Genomic DNA, 21,349 nt, shown 5'->3' with positions numbered 1-21,349 from the left:
GAAGTATTCTCAACAAGAGGTCATAATCTGGATCGTGATTTTTAAAAATAACTATGGGTTCTGTACGGAGTCCGAAAAATCTGTAACTACAGAATTTCGGTATTGAACAGGGAAAAAATAAGTAGATTTACAGATTAATCTAATGTATTTACAACCTTGGCTTGAGAACGTAATCTGATGTGATTAGTTCAGACGCCACCGAATTTTGATATCAATATTGAAGATAAAAAAATGACTTTCCAATATAGAATTTAAATTCTGTCAATAATTAATTCAAATATGTACTACCAAAATGACGAAAAAAGTTATTTTTCACAGGAAACGCCAAGCAAAAACGATTGTATCTTGAGAATGGCTCTGTGAATTTCGTTTGTGAGTTTATCAAGAGATTTCCTTTTTTTTTCATGTTGAACGAGACGAATAATTCTATATAATCCTTCAGTATCGAAATAGAATAACTGTTTTGCGTTTCAATAATCTTTTATTCAGAATTACCAAAGTTTTTTCACTGATTATGTAATCAAGTCCGATTATATACAATTTTTAATTCGATAGTAAAAAAAACTTTTTTTTTTAGATTGAATATTAGTGTTTTTTTTATTATAATTTAAATATGTGTTATTTTACGTTCATTTCAACGATCCCTATGCAAAACATCAGCTCAATCGGATTTCATTCACTAGTGTCGCACAGCCGTTAAATTTGAGTTTTTTTGAAAACCAAAAACCACAGAATCACATCAGGGTCTCAAAAAATTTGAGGCCAAATGTTTTAGAATTACATGAAACGTTGAGATTTACTGTTATCTCGATTTTTTTTTTTTGTCAAAAATTGTCGTTGTTTTTCCGTCTAAAAAGTCGATTTTTCGGGTTTCAAAAAAACTCAAACTTTGACGTCTGTGCGACACTAGTAAATGAAGTCCGATTAAGCTGTGTTTTTCATATGCTAGTTTTTGTGTGAATCAACATTTTTAATCAAGTCCCGTTTGAAAATTTGAGATGACCTTTTTCATTGGCACTCTAATGTGTATTCATGCAAGACTTCATCTGAAAACTGAAACACTACCCATTATATTCGTGTTATTTTTGAACTGAAAAAAGATGACATATTTTCTTAAACAATGCACAATGGTCCAGGAGATGCGTTTAAGTGGAAATTAGCATTTAGAGCTCGACAGTTATTCTCTAGACAAAAACTGTCTTCGACAAAGTTTTTACATATAATAGAACGCTCATTTTTATGTTATCAAAAATAGGGTGACACAAAAAAGTCGATGAAATAAAAAATATAACTTTCTTATCTTTATAGATAGAGGTAAACATAGTTCGACAATGTTGTAGTCTCAGTTATTTGAAACATCTTTGTAGAACAAAGTTTTTTTTCTATCTCTTGAAATAACCGATATAGCGCCTTTTTTCTAAGTTGCGTTAGGGTCACCATGAAAAAAACTGTTTTTCTGTTCTCTGCATAAACGAAGTTTATTGGCGGCATTTGAAAGAACATACTTCACTCTACATGATGTGTGATTTTGAAAACAATGTTATTTTTCGTGTTTGAGTACATTAAAATTGAAATCATGAGTTTTTGGCTAAGAAATCAATAACTTTGAGTATGATTAAGCTATTAACAAGTTCTGCATCGCAAAATATTGGTGTTGATAAGCTCTTGAAGTCGTATGAAGACTGTTCTGATGTAGAATTTGAAATATAAAAGTTAGAGTAAAAAACCTGCTTTTCCATGGTCACCCTTATGCAACTTAGGAAAAAAGCGCTAATTCGATTATATTAAAAGATGGTAAAAAGCTTTGTTGTACAAAGATAGCTCAAATAACTGAGACTACAACATTGTCGAACTATCTATAAAGATAAGAAAGTTATATTTCTTATTTCATCGACAATTTTAGTCACCCTATTTTTGATAACATGAAAATGAGCGCTGTATCGTATGTAACAACTTTGTCGAAGACAGTTTTTGTCTAAAGAATAAATATCTGCCACAAAGTTGTTTTTTAAACTAAATTGCATTAGGGTAACCATAAACAAAACGGGTTTTTTACTCTAACTTTTATATGTACAATTCTACATCAAAATTGTCTTCGTACGACTTTTACAGCTTACCAACATTTTGCGATAAAGATTTTGTTAACATCTTAATCCTGCTCAAAGTTATTGATGGGTTTTCACCCAAAAACTCATGATTTCAATTGTAATCTACTCAAACACAAATAATAACATATCTTCGACAATCACATTGTTACGGTACCATCGAGCTAGTTACCATTGATCAATCGTTTGCGTACGATCGCAGCAAGCTCGTGTGGAAAAATTCTGGACATTCTGGAAAAATCATCTCTAGCGTGCAGAAGGCTTTTTGTGTGAAACAGTTTTTAAGTTATTCTTGTTATAAATCTGAATCTTTTACTTTGTAAATCAACATACTGATTTGTGAAGGTAAGAACATGAATTTGTCGTTAGATGTTCCTAATGTATCATACAAATATTTAGGGCATAACCGAAACGGAAGTTGGACAGGCCAATTGAAAAGGCTAGAATAGAAGAAATCACTGAATTGTAAGCACAGATATTTAATATGAATTCTGTAGATCTAAATTAAATTATTATTTTAGTTTGAAGCATATATTAAAGTATCGCTAACAAAAACGGTGAGTTGCCTTTTGATTGCTGTCGCAACAAACTTCAAAAATTCACAATGAGTCATCGTTCGACTCCCGGAAAAAAGAATAGATTTACTGGATGCGCCAGACCAGATGAAGCGGACAATATGGTCCAATGCGATGCTTCTGCGAGAGCCAGCGTCGTTAGCGGATCGTCCTCGCACTTGGCGGACACCATGGCACGACTGCGTGAACGTCAAGAACTAGAGAAGCAACGCATGGAAATCGAGTTAGAGAAGAAGTTCCTGAAGGAACAGTAAAACATGTTGGATGTCGCCATTGCTGCAGAAGAGGAGAAAAGGAGCCGTGGGAGCCACGCAGTCAGCATGAGAAGAATCCAGGAGTGGGTCGAGAGTAGCGCGGATTCGCAAACGAGCGCAGCACATCGAACGCTAGCAGCTTCAACGATCCAGCAGCATAATTCTCATCCTATCCAGATGGGTTCTGGTACTGAAACGCACATTTCTCCGCTTCGTCGTCGAAACACACCAACACTCAACACCACTGGAAATGTGGGTTCGCTTCCACTGCCCTCACTGAGAAGAGCTGGTGTTGAACGAACAGCCATCGATCTAGTTCGAGATTTGCGAGCAAAGATGAAGGAGTGTCTTGAGGAATCAGAGGCTTATCAACAGCAATTGGACAGGCATAATTTTGAAGGGATGCATTGCACCGTACGTCGCTTAGCAACGGGGCCATCGTCAGCGATTGAGGTAGGATTGCAGAATGTGCAGGGGCACCCAGAAAATCAGGACGTATTCGTATCATCTGGTGCGGTGGCACTTGGTGCCGTTCCGAAAGAGTATGCAAAAGTCTCTCCTCCATTGCAGCAGTATTCCGAGCGTCAGCAGCCCTCAGCGCAGCAGCCGCACATGATGCAACAGTTTTCGAGCCAGCAATCTCCAGTTGGGCATATTCCTGAGAAGCAACATTTTCCGCTGTATAATCCTGTGGTACAGCAACTTCCAGTGCGTCATTCTCTTATGCAGCATTCACCGACAATGAAACCTCCGATTTATCATCCTCCGAGGCAGCATTGTTCGATGCAGGAACCTCTACAGCAGGATTATTCAAGTCAGCAGCGTCCAGCGCATGACCCCACAACTTCTGAATTTGTACAGCTAAGTTCGAATCCAAACGAGCAAGAACTGATGCCCACACAGCGTCAGCTCACCTCACGTCAATCTTTAGCTCGTGATCTTCCAACGTTTTCTGGAGATCCAGCTGAATGGCCGATATTTATATCCAATTTTGAATACACGACGAAGACATGTGGGTATACAGAAGGAGAAAACATGGTTCGCCTCCAACGATGCCTGCGTGGTTGAGCGCTGGAGTGTGTTCGAAGTCGTCTTGTTTTCCCGACAGCGGTTCCACAAGTGATTGAGGCATTACGTATGAGATACGGACGTCCAGAGCTGCTAATCAACGCTTTGTTGCAGAAGGTCCGAGCAACTCCCGCTCCTCGTGGAGATAAGCTGGAAGCCCTTATCGAGTACGCGATGGTTGTTCAAGAATTGTGTGATCATATTGAGGCAGCGAATGAAACAGCGCACTTATCAAACCCAACTCTTCTGCAAAAGCTTGTCGGGAAGTTACCCGGGGATCAGAAGCTGATGTGGGCCGGCTTTAAACGTGGACGACCAGTGGTAGACCTGAAAACGTTCAGCGAGTACATGACGGGAGTAATGCAGGATGCGTCAAGTGTAGTCCTGTATGATTCGGATTCCCGGAAAAGCAGTGACAGAGAGAGAATGAAAACGTACGTTAATTCACACTTGGCTAATGTTGAAGAGACACCTGCTTCGACGACGGCACAATCCAAGCCTAGTGGATGTTTGCATTGCGGAAAGGAGGGTCACAAGCTTCGTGAGTGCCATGCGTTCAGAGCGCTCTCCATTGATGATCGTTGGCGACGAATTCGAACACTGAAGCTGTGTCAAATATGTCTGTTTGATCATGGTAGAAGAGCATGTCGTAGTAACAGCAAGTGCAACGTGAATGGTTGTCAGTTTAAGCATCATCCTTTGCTTCACGGAAAATCAACGACTCCTACAACTCAAGTGGCGAATAATCACATTAATCGACTTTTGGATTCCGTTGTTCTGTTCCGTATAGTACCTGTGATACTATATGGAAAGACGGAAAATATCAACACCTTCGCTTTTCTGGATGAAGGCTCGTCATTGACTCTTATTGAGGGTGCACTGGTGACGCAACTAGGGTTGACAGGAAATCCACATCCACTTTGCCTGCGGTGGACGGGAAACACGTCACGCATAGAGAAGGAGTCGCAGATTGTGACGATCGCAATATCCGGTGTGCATCAGCAACGCCGTTACCAGTTGGTAAATGCTCGAACGGTTAATAGTTTGAACCTCCCAACGCAATCTTTCGACTTTGAGGAGGCAGCAAAGAGATTCGCTTACCTCGGACAACTGCCGGTTCAAAGCTATCGTAACGCTAAACCAGAGCTTTTGATTGGATTAGACAATTTGAAACTTGCTGTGCCGTTGAAGACAAGAGAAGGCGATGGATCTGGGCCAATTGCCGTAAAAACACGATTAGGTTGGTGCATCTATGGAAGACGAGATACACGAGCCAATGAAGGATTCAGCTTCAATATTTGCGGATGTACGGGAAACGACGAATTACACGAAACAGTCAAACAGTTTTTCGCAGTAGAGGACAACGGAGTAAGGCAAATCGGGATCTGTCCTAGCGCGGATGAACAGCGAGCTCAAGAACTATTAGAAAAAAACAACGAAGCGTATCGGAAGGCACTTCGAAACAGGACTTCTCTGGGCAAAGGACGACATTAAGTTACCCGATAGTTACAGCATGGCGCTGCATCGGTATCAGTGTCTTCAACGAAGAATGGACCGCAACCCGGATCTTCGCGAGAATATCAGTCGTCAAATGGAAGATTATGTGAAAAAAGGTTACGCACATCGAGCGACTCCTGCCGAGTTGGAGAATACTGATCCCAGGAAAATTTGGTTTTTACCATTAGGACGAATCCAAACAAGCCTGGAAAGGTACGCCTTGTTTGGGACGCGGCGGCCAAGGTCTTTGGTGTATCTTTGAACAGTGTATTACTGAAAGGACCAGATCAACTGACACTATTGCCTGCTGTCTTGTTCCGATTTCGTATGTACTCCATAGCAGTTAGTGCAGGTATAGAACAGATGTTCCATCAGTTGAGAATCATATCATGCGATAAGAATTCATTGCGATTCCTGTGGAGTGACACACGAGGTAGTCCAGCTGAGATTTACCTAATGGATGTTGCGACGTTCGGAGCGGGCCACCAAAAGGTCCTGACTGTACTCGGAGAACCAGCGGAAGTAGACAGCAAGAACCTGAACTTAGAAAGTGGCGAACAAGTTGATAGAGTACTATGGTCGTCAAGATCGGATGAACTAAGTTTCTCCACCCGCATGAGCAAGGAAGTGAAGAACCTTCTGGGAAGTGACGCTCGACCAACCAAACGTCAAGTTTTGCGGTGTGTTATGTCCCTATTCGATCCTCTAGGGCTTCTTGCACCGTTCATAATTCATGGTAAAGTGCTAATTCAAGAGTTGTGGCGAGCTGGAACGGAGTGGGACGAAGCCATATGCGATGAGGTGTTCGAATATTGGTTGCAGATGGCGAAAAACCTAAGGAGTGGATACGAGGCAAAGTGATACAAATCTTCCAAGGAGCAGATGGCAAGGTTCGACAGGCTTCCATGCAAACAAGACAGGGAATCTTCAGGCGTTCTACTTCAAGGCTAGCAGTGCTCGACGTAAATGATCGAAGTGCTGTCCCTAAGGACTATGAGAAGCACCAGGGGGAGGATGTTACGGTACCATCGAGCTAGTTACCATTGATCAATCGTTTGCGTACGATCGCAGCAAGCTCGTGTGGAAAAATTCTGGACATTCTGGAAAAATCATCTCTAGCGTGCAGAAGGCTTTTTGTGTGAAACAGTTTTTAAGTTATTCTTGTTATAAATCTGAATCTTTTACTTTGTAAATCAACATACTGATTTGTGAAGGTAAGAACATGAATTTGTCGTTAGATGTTCCTAATGTATCATACAAATATTTAGGGCATAACCGAAACGGAAGTTGGACAGGCCAATTGAAAAGGCTAGAATAGAAGAAATCACTGAATTGTAAGCACAGATATTTAATATGAATTCTGTAGATCTAAATTAAATTATTATTTTAGTTTGAAGCATATATTAAAGTATCGCTAACAAAAACGGTGAGTTGCCTTTTGATTGCTGTCGCAACACACATATTATATAATGTGAAATTTGTTCTTTCAAATTCCGTCAATAAACATTTGTTATGTTTGCCCCAGAATGAATGGCAAGCAATTACAAAGAGCGTATTTTTTGGGAAGAAATATCAATAACTTTGAGTGAAGTTGAGATATAGACAAGTTCTGCATCGCAAAATGTACGTATTAGTATGTTCTGAAAATCTTTCGAAGACAGTTTGTATGTAGAATTTGAAACATAAAAGTTAGAGTATATAAACCTTTTTTTTTTCATGGTGACCTTAACGCAAAAGTCGCTATATCAGTTATTTCAAGAAAAAAACATTGTTCTACAAAGATGTCTCAAATAACTGGGACTACAACATTGTCGAACTATGTTTACCTCTATCTATAAAGATAAGAAAGTTATATTTTTTATTTCATCGACAATTCTGGTCACCCTATTTTTGATAATGAAAATGAGCACTCTATCATATGTAACAACTTTGTCGAAGACAGTTTTTGTCTAGAGAATAACCGTCGAGTTCTAAATGCTAATTTCCACTTAAATGCATCTCCTGGACCAATTGTGCATTGTGCAATGGGTTATAGTTCATTTTTAAAATATTAAATAAATGTTAATACATTGCAAAATGGTCATAACACAATTCGGTAGTCATTATCTCAACGGTTCTCGTGATATATGATCTATAGTTGTTATTGAAAGGAGGTATCGTGGATGCTTTCAACGCTTCAAAAGTGGAGATTTTAGTGTCGAGACGTTCGAAGATACATAATTGGAGGCACTTATTCATAGGGATTCAAATCGAATACAATAAAAACTTGACATCCAAGAACTTATTTCGAAAAACATTTTTGGATTGCCGGTAAAATATCTCAGGAGATCGAGATCGCATTTGAGAATCGAAGATGAAACGGCTGCACGGTAAAGTGATTTTTCTGCATGACACCGTTCGGCCACATGTTGCTCAGGTCAGTGAAGGTGGAGACACTTTAATAGGATGTTCTACCTCAACCGTAATATTCTTCACAACTCGTTCCCTCTGACTATCATTTATGCCGATTGGTGAACATGGCCTAGCTTGACGGCACTTCCATTTTTACGAACAGAAGTGGATCGCTTCGAAAAATCAGCAGTTCTTCAGACGAGGAATCCATATCCTACCAGAATGATGGGAAAAGGTAATGGTTAGCGATTCCCAATGAATGAAGGATAAGGATGGGACCATTTTTTGCAATAAAATCAAAAATTTTAATAAATTGGCTGATTTCGCTTTAACAAACCTTATGCAGAATCTTATTATAATTATTTCAATGCCAAAAGATCTCAATCGTTGTTTGTTAGACAATTTTTTTATATGATAATAAAAATGACATTTGAAATAACATATGAATATTACTCATTTAGAATAAATAAATCTTGAAAATCTTGAATTGGAAAAAAATCTAAAAATTTGTGAAACTGATTGGAGAGATGAAAAAAGTTAAGCTGTGAATTGTGCGTGAAACTTATAAAGCCGACGTTAGCATAACGAATGAATTGAAATTGATGTTTTTCTTGAGTGAATGACAAGAAAGCGATAGCACATATATTTGGATGAAACATTTTGTTCTCAAATTAATAATTGATGCGACGAATGTAAAAAAAATATTTTTTTGCGCGATACAATCCAATCGAAGTTGTGGCCGTCGAACCGCCACAGCGGCGCAAATCGCTGCCTCTCTATATTTGTCCCAACGGGTCAGTCTACTGATGGTGGAAATGCGCTTTGAAGCCACTGCATTCCGTTCTCACTACAACTTGAACACGTCGCGAACTAGTATTTAATATTTTCCTCGAGCTGTAGCTGCTGCTGCTACTATTCTATCGTAGAAAATAAAATTCTGTGAGTGTCACCTGCGCTTGCCTGCCATCGAGAGAAGTCTCGCCATTTGTCAACCGGCGCGACTCAATGGATGCCTGCTCTGCTGCTGATGTGGTGCTTATTTTTCCAACTAGTTAGAACATTTCCAAGATCGTGATCATGATTTTACGCAATCCCATGCGCGACTCATCGCGCCGAGTGTTTATCGACGAACGATAACTCAACCGCATCCGCTGTCAGGAAGAATAATCTATTCACACCGCGGAAGCATTTGGGTGCATTTCTATTCCGGACTGCCAACCTTGGGGGTTTTAAATGTGCAAATTGGCTACAAATCGAGCCCCGTGAAAAGCTTAAAGAAAACGCAAACAAATGCTACCTGCTATCCGTTATTTTCACTCCCCCCAAAGTGCACTCACTCACCGGTTTCACATCGCTAACCTTGAAGATTTGTTGACATTTGCACGCGAGCGAACAGTTGGATGCAAATATGTTCCACTCTAGCAAAGCGTCGGAACGATTACAACATAGGCTCCGGTCAGAGAACCAGTTTTTCCGCATGCCCACAGCCACCGCGCGGGTAAACATATGCCCACACATCGCGGCGTTATGGCTCCGAGTCCCCACCCCCTCGTACGCGCCTATTAGTACCTTCAATGGGTAGTTAGCAGTCCAGTGTGTGATAATCGACAAATCAATAACCCACAATTGCTTGCACCGCTAGCAGAATGTTCAATGAAAGATCATAATGTTTATCTTTCGGTCCAGAGGGGTTTTGTCCGACTTGGTGCTTGATAGCTGCGATCGGCCGATACGGAGATGAATTTCGTTAGAGTGATATGATCTGGTAGTAGCTTGATTGTTTCTAAATCACGAAGTTAAATCACTTACTCTCGGGCTGATTGATAGTTGTTGGGAATTTAATTAAATCCTAATGGTTAGAGCCGGCCTTCTGTAAGCCCCATCGGAAGTTTACTGATTCGACCGATAGCGAACGGACACAGCTTCGCGTCGATGTTTCCCATCAAAGATATGCACGAGCCAATGCTCTAGCGAACATTCCCCCTTCCCATTCGAGATGAGGACACAGTCTGAAGGTCGCTGCACCACATCAAACACCGATCGGTTCGTTCAATAAAGTTAAGCCAAAACGTTTCCACTTGCCGTTACTGCCGTGGTGCTTAGAACATAATTGAAAGTTGTTTTGCCACTCCTCCTAACCACCACCCGGTTGCAGCTCCCCGCGAAGAGAAACCGCAAACCGAATGACGCGCTTTTGCTTCCATCGTCGAAAAAAGCATGTCTCGCGGTGTTGTTTTTGCGTTTTCGCGCTAATTCTCGCAAAAGGATATGGCTCTCCAAAGCAAAACATACAGACATACATATATGAACGTTGAGCTTCACTTTTCGTACGAACGGTATTCCGCGGGTCCAATGTCAACCACATTAGCGACTATGGAAGCTCGGCGGTGTGTTGTGGTTCGATGAGATCTATCCGAGCCGTATGTATTAGATGCCATCGTTCATCGTCATTGGCATCAATTGGCCATCTCGTGTCACTCATCCTATTAGCACTTGCGAACTCCCGCTGAACTCGTGCGACAACCCGCCGTATCAAGCAATCCGAAGGACTCGTGTATATCGTTTGAAAAGGGCATCGAAGAATAACTGCTTTTGATAGCAATGTTTCGAATAACGGAGAATATTCCGTATTGAACCGGTCAATTTCTAGCTGCTTTTTTGCTTTATTCGCTCCGTTGCGCCATTAATTCTATTCAATTCTATTCACTTCCTGAAGAATATTTATGTTTACGAACGCTTGACTCATATTTCAATTTTCTTTTTTTCCCGCATCTTTCAGATATTCTACGAGAGTGCTTCCTCACAGCAGCGCTGAATCGAGTTCTTCCAAGTGACCACCCCCGGAGCTTCCCCTTCCCCCAAATGTCAATTACTCGTAGTTAGTAGTTAGTACGAAACCTAGTGATCAAGAAGCCTGTCAAGTAGGCATCAACCGGTGCTACTCCGTATACCTGTGAAAGTCAATTATCGTAGTTTATAAGTAATAACTAAAGAAAAAGGGAGGAGAAAAAAAAATCACAAGCCAAAATGTCATCGCCGAACGTCACAGCGTCGTCCAGCTACTGGGACTTCCTGTTCATCGAGCTGGCCGACCCCAGGACGAACGATTGGCCCCTCATCACGTCACCCGTACCTGTGCTCACCATCATTGCCAGCTATCTGTACTTTGTGCTGAACTTCGGCCCCAAATACATGGCCAACCGGAAGCCCTTCCAAATGCAGAAGATGCTGGTCGTGTACAATTTCATCCAGGTCATCGTGAGCATATGGCTGTTCGTGGAGGTGAGTTTCCTGACTACTTTTTTGTTGTATTGCATTTGAAGTAGGTTTCCAATCTCAAGGAATAGACTCAACGTTTACATAACGTGTGAATTTTATGGAATACAAACAAGCTGATACGATTAACTGGGTGTCGGATACATTTTCGGATGTTAAATGAATTAATTAATAAATTAAAACACTGTAAATACAGAGCACAGCAGAACAGTGAGTTTCCACCACTATAGATGCATTGAATTTAATAAGTGAAGAGGCTACAAACAAATATCCCAATGATTTTAGTTTGAATCTACTAAACTATTTAGATTCTCGATAACATTTATTTGGAAGCAAAATTCATTAGCCGAATAACTAAAGTTAGCCACTATCGTTTTCGTGAAATTCGTCAAATTATCAGCTTCGTTAATGTTTTCCGTTTACATTTTCGTCTTCCTCGTCACAGAGCTCAATCCTAGCATTAGCTTTGGAAACCCGTTTATCGCGACTTAGTCGAAAAAAAATATAACCCATTCACGCGTCTGCATTCGTATAGTCACTCTCATCATTCATTCATGCCTGAAATCTCCAGAAAAAATAGACTACTTTTTGAATAGAGCCAAAGTTGTTTTTTCTTAATTTTTTACAATAATTTCTAACTAACTCAAAAACTATAAAACCTACAAAATTTTGGTCAAAGAATTCAAAAACTGTAATACTGTGGGTGTAAATACATTGGTCTTTTAAACAAATGGCCTGGCCGGGTAAGGAAGTAAAAAGTGCCCCCAAACCAAATCACTAGCTGTATGGCAAGTATTGTATAGGATATTAAATAAGAAATTTTGGCGGTTTATTTGAATCCCTATGTGGTTTGACGTAGGATCTATAGTGAAAAACGTACTTTTTCGTTTATTTCACGCCATCCTCAAAAGATTTGAGATAAAAATTTGAAAAAAATACTGAATGGGCATCTTACTACGGTGTATCAAGAAAAATTATGAAAAAAAAAATTTCATCAAAAATTTTAGTACTAAAAAAAATATTGAAATTAAAAAAAAAATTTGGGATTTAGAGATTCAGTACTACTCTAATTCATATTTAAATGTGTTTCTACGGCTTTTCTAGATATTTGTGATTTTTCTCAGATTTTTTTCAGTGTTGCGCGGTACCAAAAAAATTTTTTTTTTATATTTCCAAATAGTCTGGCTGGGTAAGGGAGTAAAAAGTCCCCCAACCAAATCACCAGCTGTATGGAAAATATTGTATAGGGTACTAAATAAAACATTTTGGCAGTAGTACCATATATTTGAGTCCTTATATGGTATACCATAGGATATATGATGAAAAATGCACCTATTGTTTTTTTCACGTCATTCTCAATAGCTTTGAGACAAAAATATGAAAAAAAAAACTGAAAGTACATCTTACTTAGGTGTATCGATCAATATTTTCAAACAATTTTTCCATCAGAAAATCAAACACTAAAAAAATTTTAAATTAATTTTTATCTTTATTTTAAACTAAATTTTAATTTTGTTTTATTTTGACATTCAGTACTACTCTAGTTTGTATTCAAATTTCGTCCTACGTCTGTTTTAGGTATATGTGATTTTTTCAGATTTTTTAGAGTGTTTTTCGCGGTACAAAAAAAATATATATATTTTCATGCATTTCGAAATTTTGAAAAAAAAAATATTACTCTGAGACCTAATTTTACTCTATTTTTTATATAAATGTGTTCGTATGTGTTGTTTTTTCCACATGTAGCGTATTTTTTCATGAATTTTTAAGAGGATTGTGCGAAAAAAAATGGTTTTTTGGCCTTTGGGCATTTTTTAATTTATTTTGAATTTAGAGACCCATAACTGCTGTAATATTTTTTAAAATTTGTTTTTCATATGTTTAAATTTTGTCGGTATATTTAGAGCATTGCGCTGTACAACTTTTCTTCTCGTATCTTAAAGTATATGAGATTATCTTTACATTGGATTTAGATGGTTTACCAAGTTCATAGGAGTTAGGAGTACGATAGAGCTCTGTGAGAAAAAATAAAATCCTTGTGGAAAGATCACTCGGATTAATGAGAAGAACACTTAAAAAATCCGATTTGTTTTTTTTTATTTTAATCTTACAATTGAAAACCACGAATATAATAAAATTATCGATTTAAAAAAAAAAAATAATTCAGACGATGAAGAAAACTATTTTTGTGCGTCGCAATGCTCTTAAAAATTCAGGAAAAATTACGCCACATGTAGAAAAAAAGACACATTCGAACGCATTTAAATAAAAATTTGAGCAGATATGGGTCTCAAAGTTATATTTTTTTTTTTCAAAATTTCAAACATTTTTTTGAACTGTGTATTTTTTTTTATTATTAGATGAAAAAATTGTTTGAAGATATTTATCAATCTAGAAAAGCCGTAGGAGCACATTTTAATATGAATTAGAGTCTGAATCTCTAAATCCCAAAAAAAAAATTTCTGAATTTCAATATTTCTTTTAGTACTCAAATTTTTGATGAATTTTGATATTTTGATTTTTTTTGATATTTTTTCTTGATACACCGTAGTAAGATGCACATTCAGTATTTTTTTCAAATTTTTATCTCGGATCTGTTGAGGATGGCGTGAAATAAATAAAAAAATACGTTTTTCACTATAGATCCTATGTTAAACCACATAGGGATTCAAATAAACCACCAAAATTTCTTATTTAATATCATTTACATTATTTGCCATACAGCTAGTGATTTGGTTTGGAGGCACTTTTTACTCCCTTACCCGGCCAGGCCCTTTGCATACTTGAAATCTCAAAAACTAGACTACTTTTTGGAAAGTGGCTTAAGTTTTTTTTTAAAATTATCACAAAAAATTTAAACTCAAGTTATGACTATGAGACCTAAACAATTTCAGTCAATGACGGAAATGTAGGAAATTATTTGAATTTCCCAAATATTTTTTTAAAAATATATACTGAACAAAATAATTAAGTGGGGAACCAGAGTAATCGGAAAGAATCGAAATTATTTGGGATTTTTTACATACTTTTAGGAATGTTGTATCGATATTTCATCTCGTTGAAAAATTGTAGCAAAAACTATAGGGACACCTCAAGGGAAGTAGCATTGCTGTAGGAATCATTAAATGTGTTTTCCTCGAAACATTTTTTTTCAGCTGGTGGTACGTTTATCTCAGCATCTAGTGCACAAATTTCACTTTTTTTCAGCCTGTAAAATCTTCTTCATCATCTTCTTTTTCTACTTATATGACGTTCTAACGTTCCTAAAGGAACTTCGCCGTCTCAACGTAGTATTACTTGCGTCATTTTTATGAGTACTTTTTGTTGAGATTTCTATTCAAAATAACACGCCTTGAATGCATTCTGAGTGGCAGTACAAGACGGAGGAAATTTCTTTGACGAAAAATTCCCCCGACCAGAACGGGAATCGAACCCGGACCCCCGGCATGTTAGGTTTGAACCTAACCACTCGGCCACGGGAGCTGTAACATGCATTATCTAAATTTTTCCCGTTTTTTTTTATATCTCAATTTATGAATATTCTATGATTTTTCGAAAGCGATTTTTATTGAAAAAACAGCTAATTAAAATTCAAATGACCATCATTTTGGCAATTTTTCGAATCCACATTAAGTGGATAAATTTCTGAAAAAGTCATTTTTGGGAAAAATGGGAAATAAAAATAAATTTGTTGTAGTCAATCGTGCAGTATTGAAAAACAGCGCGTTAGAATTGGACATCTACGAAACTTACTTGCTCTTTTTTTATACCCACCACTAATCCCCACACCTGAAAGCACGAATAGAGAGCCCCCTGGTAGTGGACTCTTGCTAACAAACAACAAACAAAAGAAGAAATAGCGGAGAACGCATCTACAAACGAAGAAAACAAAAAAGGGTGGGTTATATCTATAATATAACCGCAAGGTTGACGTGGGACTACCTAAGCTTAGCAATCATTTCAATGAGCAGAAGATATGAAGGCATATTCTTCAATGCAATCTTGAATAACCGAGCCAAAGCGTTATGTTCGTATCCGTTCTTGTAATCCGTGTTAGGAAGACACTTTTCGGAGTGCAAAAAAACATGCGGGTGCAGAAGTACCTCCGGCTTGCATGAATCAACAACTTCAACTTCTACTTTTTCTACTATTGAGGATTTAAACCTGAAAGTTCATTCGCCTCTAGTGTCTGTTCGATTTTCCCAGGTCCCTAAGTTTAGGAGACCGTGTTAAGGAAACATATTCTAGTTTACACAAAGATAAGCGAGTACAAAAGTACACGCAGTTTGCATTTATTTACAAAGCCGATTCCCCCAGACATCTTGGTTTTGAAGTCTGTGTTAGGCAAACACATTTCAGTCGGAACAAAAATGCCCCCGACTTGTATGGAGTTGCAATGCCAATTTCCTCAGACACCTTGGTTCAGATGTCTGTGTTGGGGAAACACATTTTAGTCGAAACAAAAATACCCCCGACCTGCATGAATTCGCAATGACAATTTCTCTACGCTCCATGAATTTGAAGTCTGTGTTAGGGAAACACATTTCGGTGGGAACAAAAATACCCCCGACCTGCATGTATTTGCAATGCCAATTTCCCCACGCTCCATAGATTTGAAGTCTGTGTTAGGGAAACACATATCAGTCGGAACATAAATACCCCCGACTTTCATGTATTTGCAATGCCGATTTCTCCAAGGCTGCTTAGTTTTGATGGCTTTGTTAGGAAAACCGTAAATCGGGCCAATCAAAACGAGGCAGTTAGGGCGTTTAGATAACGCTTAACATTTTACAGTTTTTCAATTGTTTATCTAATGAAAAATAACATTTTATTAATTGCGATAGAAGTGTAGAAATATTCCCTTTCAATTGATGCAAACATCTTTCCGATCCAATTAGAAATGTTCGAGTTATAAGCATTCGGAATATTTCATTTTTTCCTGCATGTTCTATGTTTGGGTTTTCATTACTCCGGTTAGACGTAGTCCCACGTCAAAACATGTGAAATCTCAGTGGAACATTGGAGTTCCTTTGAAAGGGTCCACCATATTATACAACATTAAAAGAATACTGGAAAAAAGAAACAGAGGCGAACCAGCCCAGGAGGCTGAAAGCCTCTCAAATAAAGAATAAAAAAAAAGAAAAAAAAAAGAATACACACTAGCCAAAGTCTACATATATAAAAAGGGATCTGCACATTTACAGAATATATTGATTTATGTTGATGGTCATATACTGTTTCAGCTTACTTTTAAAAATACTGTCGAAGGGGGTGAATATGGGTTATGGAGGTGATATTGGGTCAAAAATGGTATAGTATTAGTAATTTATTGACAAATATTGTGAATATTTGTGAAATCTGTGAACCGTTTAGTAGGAGATATATTTCCACAACTTCCAATGCATAATACTTAACTGTAGTACAAATAGTTATTATTTAATAATTCATCAAAGTTTGATGTGTAAATACCCTTCAAATAACACCACAGAAAAAATCTCATGCCCAGCATTATACAGAACTACTAAAATTGTAAATATTGGATAGAATTATTCTATAAAGTCTTGCCAGATGAGTCATTACTGATTTTGAACATCAAAAATTTGTTTCCATTCGAATTTCAATATTTTCGAAATAATCTCTTATTTGCACTGAGTGGGGGTGAGAATGGATCAAGCACAAAATCGAATTCCGTGCCAAACCGATATAGTGGTTTTCAGATTTTCATGAACATTGGTAGTTTTATTCCTCATCGTAAAATATTAGACCCGTATTTTTTTTTTCATCGGGGTGGCCATTTCCATTTTATGGTGGTCCGAAAAATCAACTTTTCCCCCTTTTTTTTTTTTCCAAAAATGACCCTTTCAAAAATTCATAACTTTTGAACTACTGAACCGATTCAGATGATCGATATATCAAATTGAAGCCAATAGGTCTGCTTGGAAAACGTTGCACTTGGAAAAAACCAAGATCTTGTTTTCGTAATTATTGATTGTAATTGTTTTTCATAGCTTACATGGTTTCGGAAGTCACCGGAAGGTCACCATATTTTTTATATTTTTTCTTGAAACCTGAGTTTTTTTTACATAATATATCCGAATGTCAGAGAGGTGTTTTATTCGTTTTCGAGTGATTTTCCAAAGTTAACATGTTTTCAGTTTTCGTTCAATATTTCTATGCGACTGGACTACATCTATGCGACTAGAATCCAATTTTCATGCATATGTAAATTTTCATCTGAATTCAAATTAGTATATCGATCATCTGAATCGGCCCGGTAATTAAAAGTTATGAATTTATTATGAGCGCCCTTGAACCCGAGACAATGCAAACTATGAAAAAAAAAATCAATAATTACAAGACCAAAATCCAAAATTTCTGCAAGTATAATATTTTTCGGAAATAGACTAGCTAATTGGCTTTAATTTGATATGTCGATCATCTGAATCGGTTCAGCAGTTCAAAAGGTATGAATTTTTAAAAAAAGGAATTTTTGGAAAAAATGTGATTCTATATCTTTTGGACCACACTAGAATGGAAATGGTCACCTATTTAATTTGATATGTAGATCATCCGAATCGGTACAGTAGATCAAAAGTTATGAATATAAAAAAAGGATTTTTTGGAAAAAATAGGAAAACATTGATTTTTGGGGCAATCCTAAAATGGAATGATCCCAATAATGATTACAAAATACGGGTCTAATGCTTCTCGATAAAGAATAAAACTACCACTTTTCTCGAAAATCTGAGAGCCACTTTACCGGTTTGACATGGAATGGCTGTATATAAACACTAGCTGACCCGGCAAACTTCGTCCCGCCCAAAATTTGTTTTTTGTTATCAATACCTTCAAACATTCACGTTTTCTCACTATGAGCAAGTTCATGGGTCTAATGGCAGAACTGTTCATTGATTGCTCTTCTAATCGACCCCGTTGAATTTACCTTTTACTATAAAATTTCTAGTTTTTCTAACAAAACTCATCATTATAATATCAGATTATTTTCAGACACAATTCTCGTTCAAAATTTTTCAATCGCTTGCAAATAACATGTTTCTCCGTTACATGAAATAAATGTTTTATACCGAAAATATGATGATAGAATAAAGACAGCCCTAAATCGGACAATTCCTTCCTCGAGGTCTGCTTTTATCAACACATCCGGCGATCGTTGTTTTTTGGTATAGGTAGAAGAAGATATAGGAGTGCGTTTCATCACATTAAAATCCATTTCCAGTTTAGAACAAAGATCAATTTCGCTAGCGCAAACATCAAATAAACTAACATCACTTGTCACTATGTAATTGTAGAACATATAAGAATTTAATTTTCTGAATTTTCCCTTTTTCCTTTAGAGTCTTCCGAAAATTTTCAATTGTCATGTTTGGTTGGAATATTTTTGGTTGAAATATGTGTAATATTTTTATGGGACCCCCTCTCCATTCCAGAGGAGGGAGGGGTGTCATACCATCGTAGAAACATTTCTCATACCCTAAAGCCCTCACAATCCGAATTGTGCTTGATTAATCCTCGAGTTATGCAGAAGTTTGTGTTTCGTTTGTATGGCAGCCCCCCCTTAGAGAGGGGGTGGAGAGTCTAACCACCATAGAAACATTTATTGCACCCCAAAACCTTCACATGCTACATTTGGTTTCATTTGCTTGATTTATTCTCGAGGAATGCAGAAATTTGTGTTTCATTTGAATGGCAGCCCCCCCTTAGAGAAGGGGATGGAGAGTCTAACTACCATAGAATCATTTATTGCACCCTTAAACCTCCATATGCCAAATTTCATTTCATTTTCTTGATTAACTCCCGAGTAATGTAGAAATTTGTGTTTCATTTGTATGGCATAAATCATGTTGTTAAAATTACCAACATTGTAGATTGCCTTTACAAATTCGATTAATTGAATAACACGAATCTGCTGTTCTTATCATACCCCAGAGTATTTAGGAAAAAAAAGTACTATCATAGACTCGCAACAAACCCAGAGCACCTTTTCCAGACATTTCACTAAATTTCTTCCAAACCTTTCCGATTTTATCCGATAACAACAGAAACTACCGGCGGAGACGTTTTGACTATTATTGAAAATGTAAATACTAACGTAACAGACAGAGCAACCTGGTGATTACGTCTAGCTATGCGAACAAATCTACATTGAAACGATTGATTGTCCACAAAAATAGACGCAAGCGTTTTCCAAATGGGAAAAATATGTTTTAATCTGCAAAATCTCCTAGGCCCTCTTTTTGCCGATAATATCTTTCAACTGGACAGATTATTTCATTGGAAATTTGCATGGTTACGCTTCTAAGCAAAAAAAAAACAACGAAATTGCGATCCGTTCGTCAGCAATGTAATAGGAAGTATCACAGATATTATGGTTCGTGCGAGGACAAGATTTATTTTTTGTTTAAATGGAGTTATACCAGCGGTACATAGCCAACATAAAACAAACCTAAGTTGTAAAACAACGTTATGATACACAATGCACAAAAAAAAAATACGAATTATGGTCAAAAATACATAAATACATAACAAATAATACCCGAACAGTAGAAAGTATGTACCAACCAAGAAGCAACAGTGTTGTCATCAATGATGATGGAAGATTTGCGTTTGATATATTTTGATCCAGCAGATTCCGATTGTGCCACCGTCTCTTTCTTTCAGAAGTGGCATGTGCTTCTCATTCCTTCTGCACTATTTCACGACACATTTTACCGAAGTTTTTCATTCGTCTCGGTTTCAAACAACATGATAACCACTTCATTAGAAAAATAAAACGTCTACGCGTTATATGCTTGTAACTTATTGTTCCAAATTGTTTCAATAGCTCAAAAATGTTTTGAAAACAAGCTATTGAAGTCATGACAATTTAACTCATTGACGATGGTTTCTTTTTTGGTGAAACAAATGTGTTCCTGAATACGAACGCAAAATCAGAGCACCTTGGGAAATCGTCATAGCAAATACATGCAAGCTGAGTACTTTTTTACTCAGGGGCTGTCCACATACCACGTGGACAGAAAAAGCATGATTTTAGACACCCCCCTCCCCCTCCGTGGACATTCCTCCGGTTTTGAGGAAAAAATCAAGAAATTCAATTTTTTTCACATAAATTTCATTTCAAGTTTGTTTCTATTTTCTATTGCATATTTTTATTGATAAAAATTATAGCCTTACCAATGGTTACGATTTGTCTTAAAATATTCGATATTCGATTTTTAACATTGTCCGGGAGCTCATTATTTTCTTCCGAATTCCATTTACGTTATCTCCTTATCCATTTTAAAATATCGATTGTGAACCTATTCTCAAGTATTTTTATTAAAGCAGGCTGGCTGTTTGAGTTTAAAAAAAAATCAGACAATGAAATCAAGCACTTTGTTTGAAAACAGCATTTTTTCGTCTAAACATCAATGATTTTACAGCTTCGGTGGTGCCTGATGGCTCTAATGAACCTAGTAAAAACAAAACATCTGCAGTATCATCGTGATCGATGATTCCGTTGACCTACAACCCTTAATTGTTAAATCATGCTAAATATTGTCCTGAAAAATTCGTGCCGATTCTAAGGAAAAAACCAAAAGCATATTTTTGTAGACATGCATCTTTTCGATCATAGATACACCGTTTTTTCCTGAAAATTTCAGCATCCTCCATGCAACTTGAGAATTCCATCCTCTCAGAACTTATGCTATGCAGTAAGTTTAAGTTCTTGCAAGAATCTTAACAGTTAATAATGAATATGAATATGCAATATCTGGTAAGTAAGGTGGGTGGAGTTTTAGAAGTGCCCTAGAAGCGTTCTGGATCGTTGATTTTAATACGCTCAGCTGCTAGCAGTACTTGTTGGAATTCATCGAAACTACAGATTTTCTTCTAGTCCTACCAGACCCAGCCATAACTTTCTTCAAGCGAAAACCTGCTTCGGGGTTCCATTTACTTGCTAAGATTTTTTTAACTCAACATTCTTGTGAATGATTTGCCTTTTACAATTCGCTACAAATATGTATTTTCGTCGCGTTTATGAAACGAATCGCAGTATGAGATAAGTTCCTTCAAGTGTTTTTCGGTAAAGTAAACCCTTATTCCGGAATCTGGTCGGATTTGAAATTAGCACAATGTTACGTTCTTTAAAAGGGAATTCTAGTCTAGAAATTTGAAAAAAAAA

The 21,349-nt window shown here is 37.3% G+C and overlaps 1 protein-coding gene across 1 annotated transcript in view; it reads left to right on the top strand.

The window, feature by feature from the left end:
* Nucleotides 1-21,349, top strand: part of LOC129776219 (elongation of very long chain fatty acids protein AAEL008004) — an 85,837-nt gene that overhangs the window by 52,983 nt on the left and 11,505 nt on the right. The window contains exon 2 of the mRNA XM_055781732.1: nucleotides 10,670-11,172. Coding sequence (XP_055637707.1) covers nucleotides 10,918-11,172 — 255 coding nt within the window. The 5' untranslated portion in view covers nucleotides 10,670-10,917. The remainder of the gene's footprint in view (nucleotides 1-10,669; nucleotides 11,173-21,349) is intronic.

The sequence above is a fragment of the Toxorhynchites rutilus genome, chromosome 3 (assembly GCF_029784135.1).
Source record: "Toxorhynchites rutilus septentrionalis strain SRP chromosome 3, ASM2978413v1, whole genome shotgun sequence".
NCBI classification, from domain to species: Eukaryota; Metazoa; Arthropoda; class Insecta; order Diptera; family Culicidae; genus Toxorhynchites; species Toxorhynchites rutilus.
Note: the sequence above shows the minus strand (reverse complement) of the source record. Positions and strands in the feature narration are given on the sequence as shown.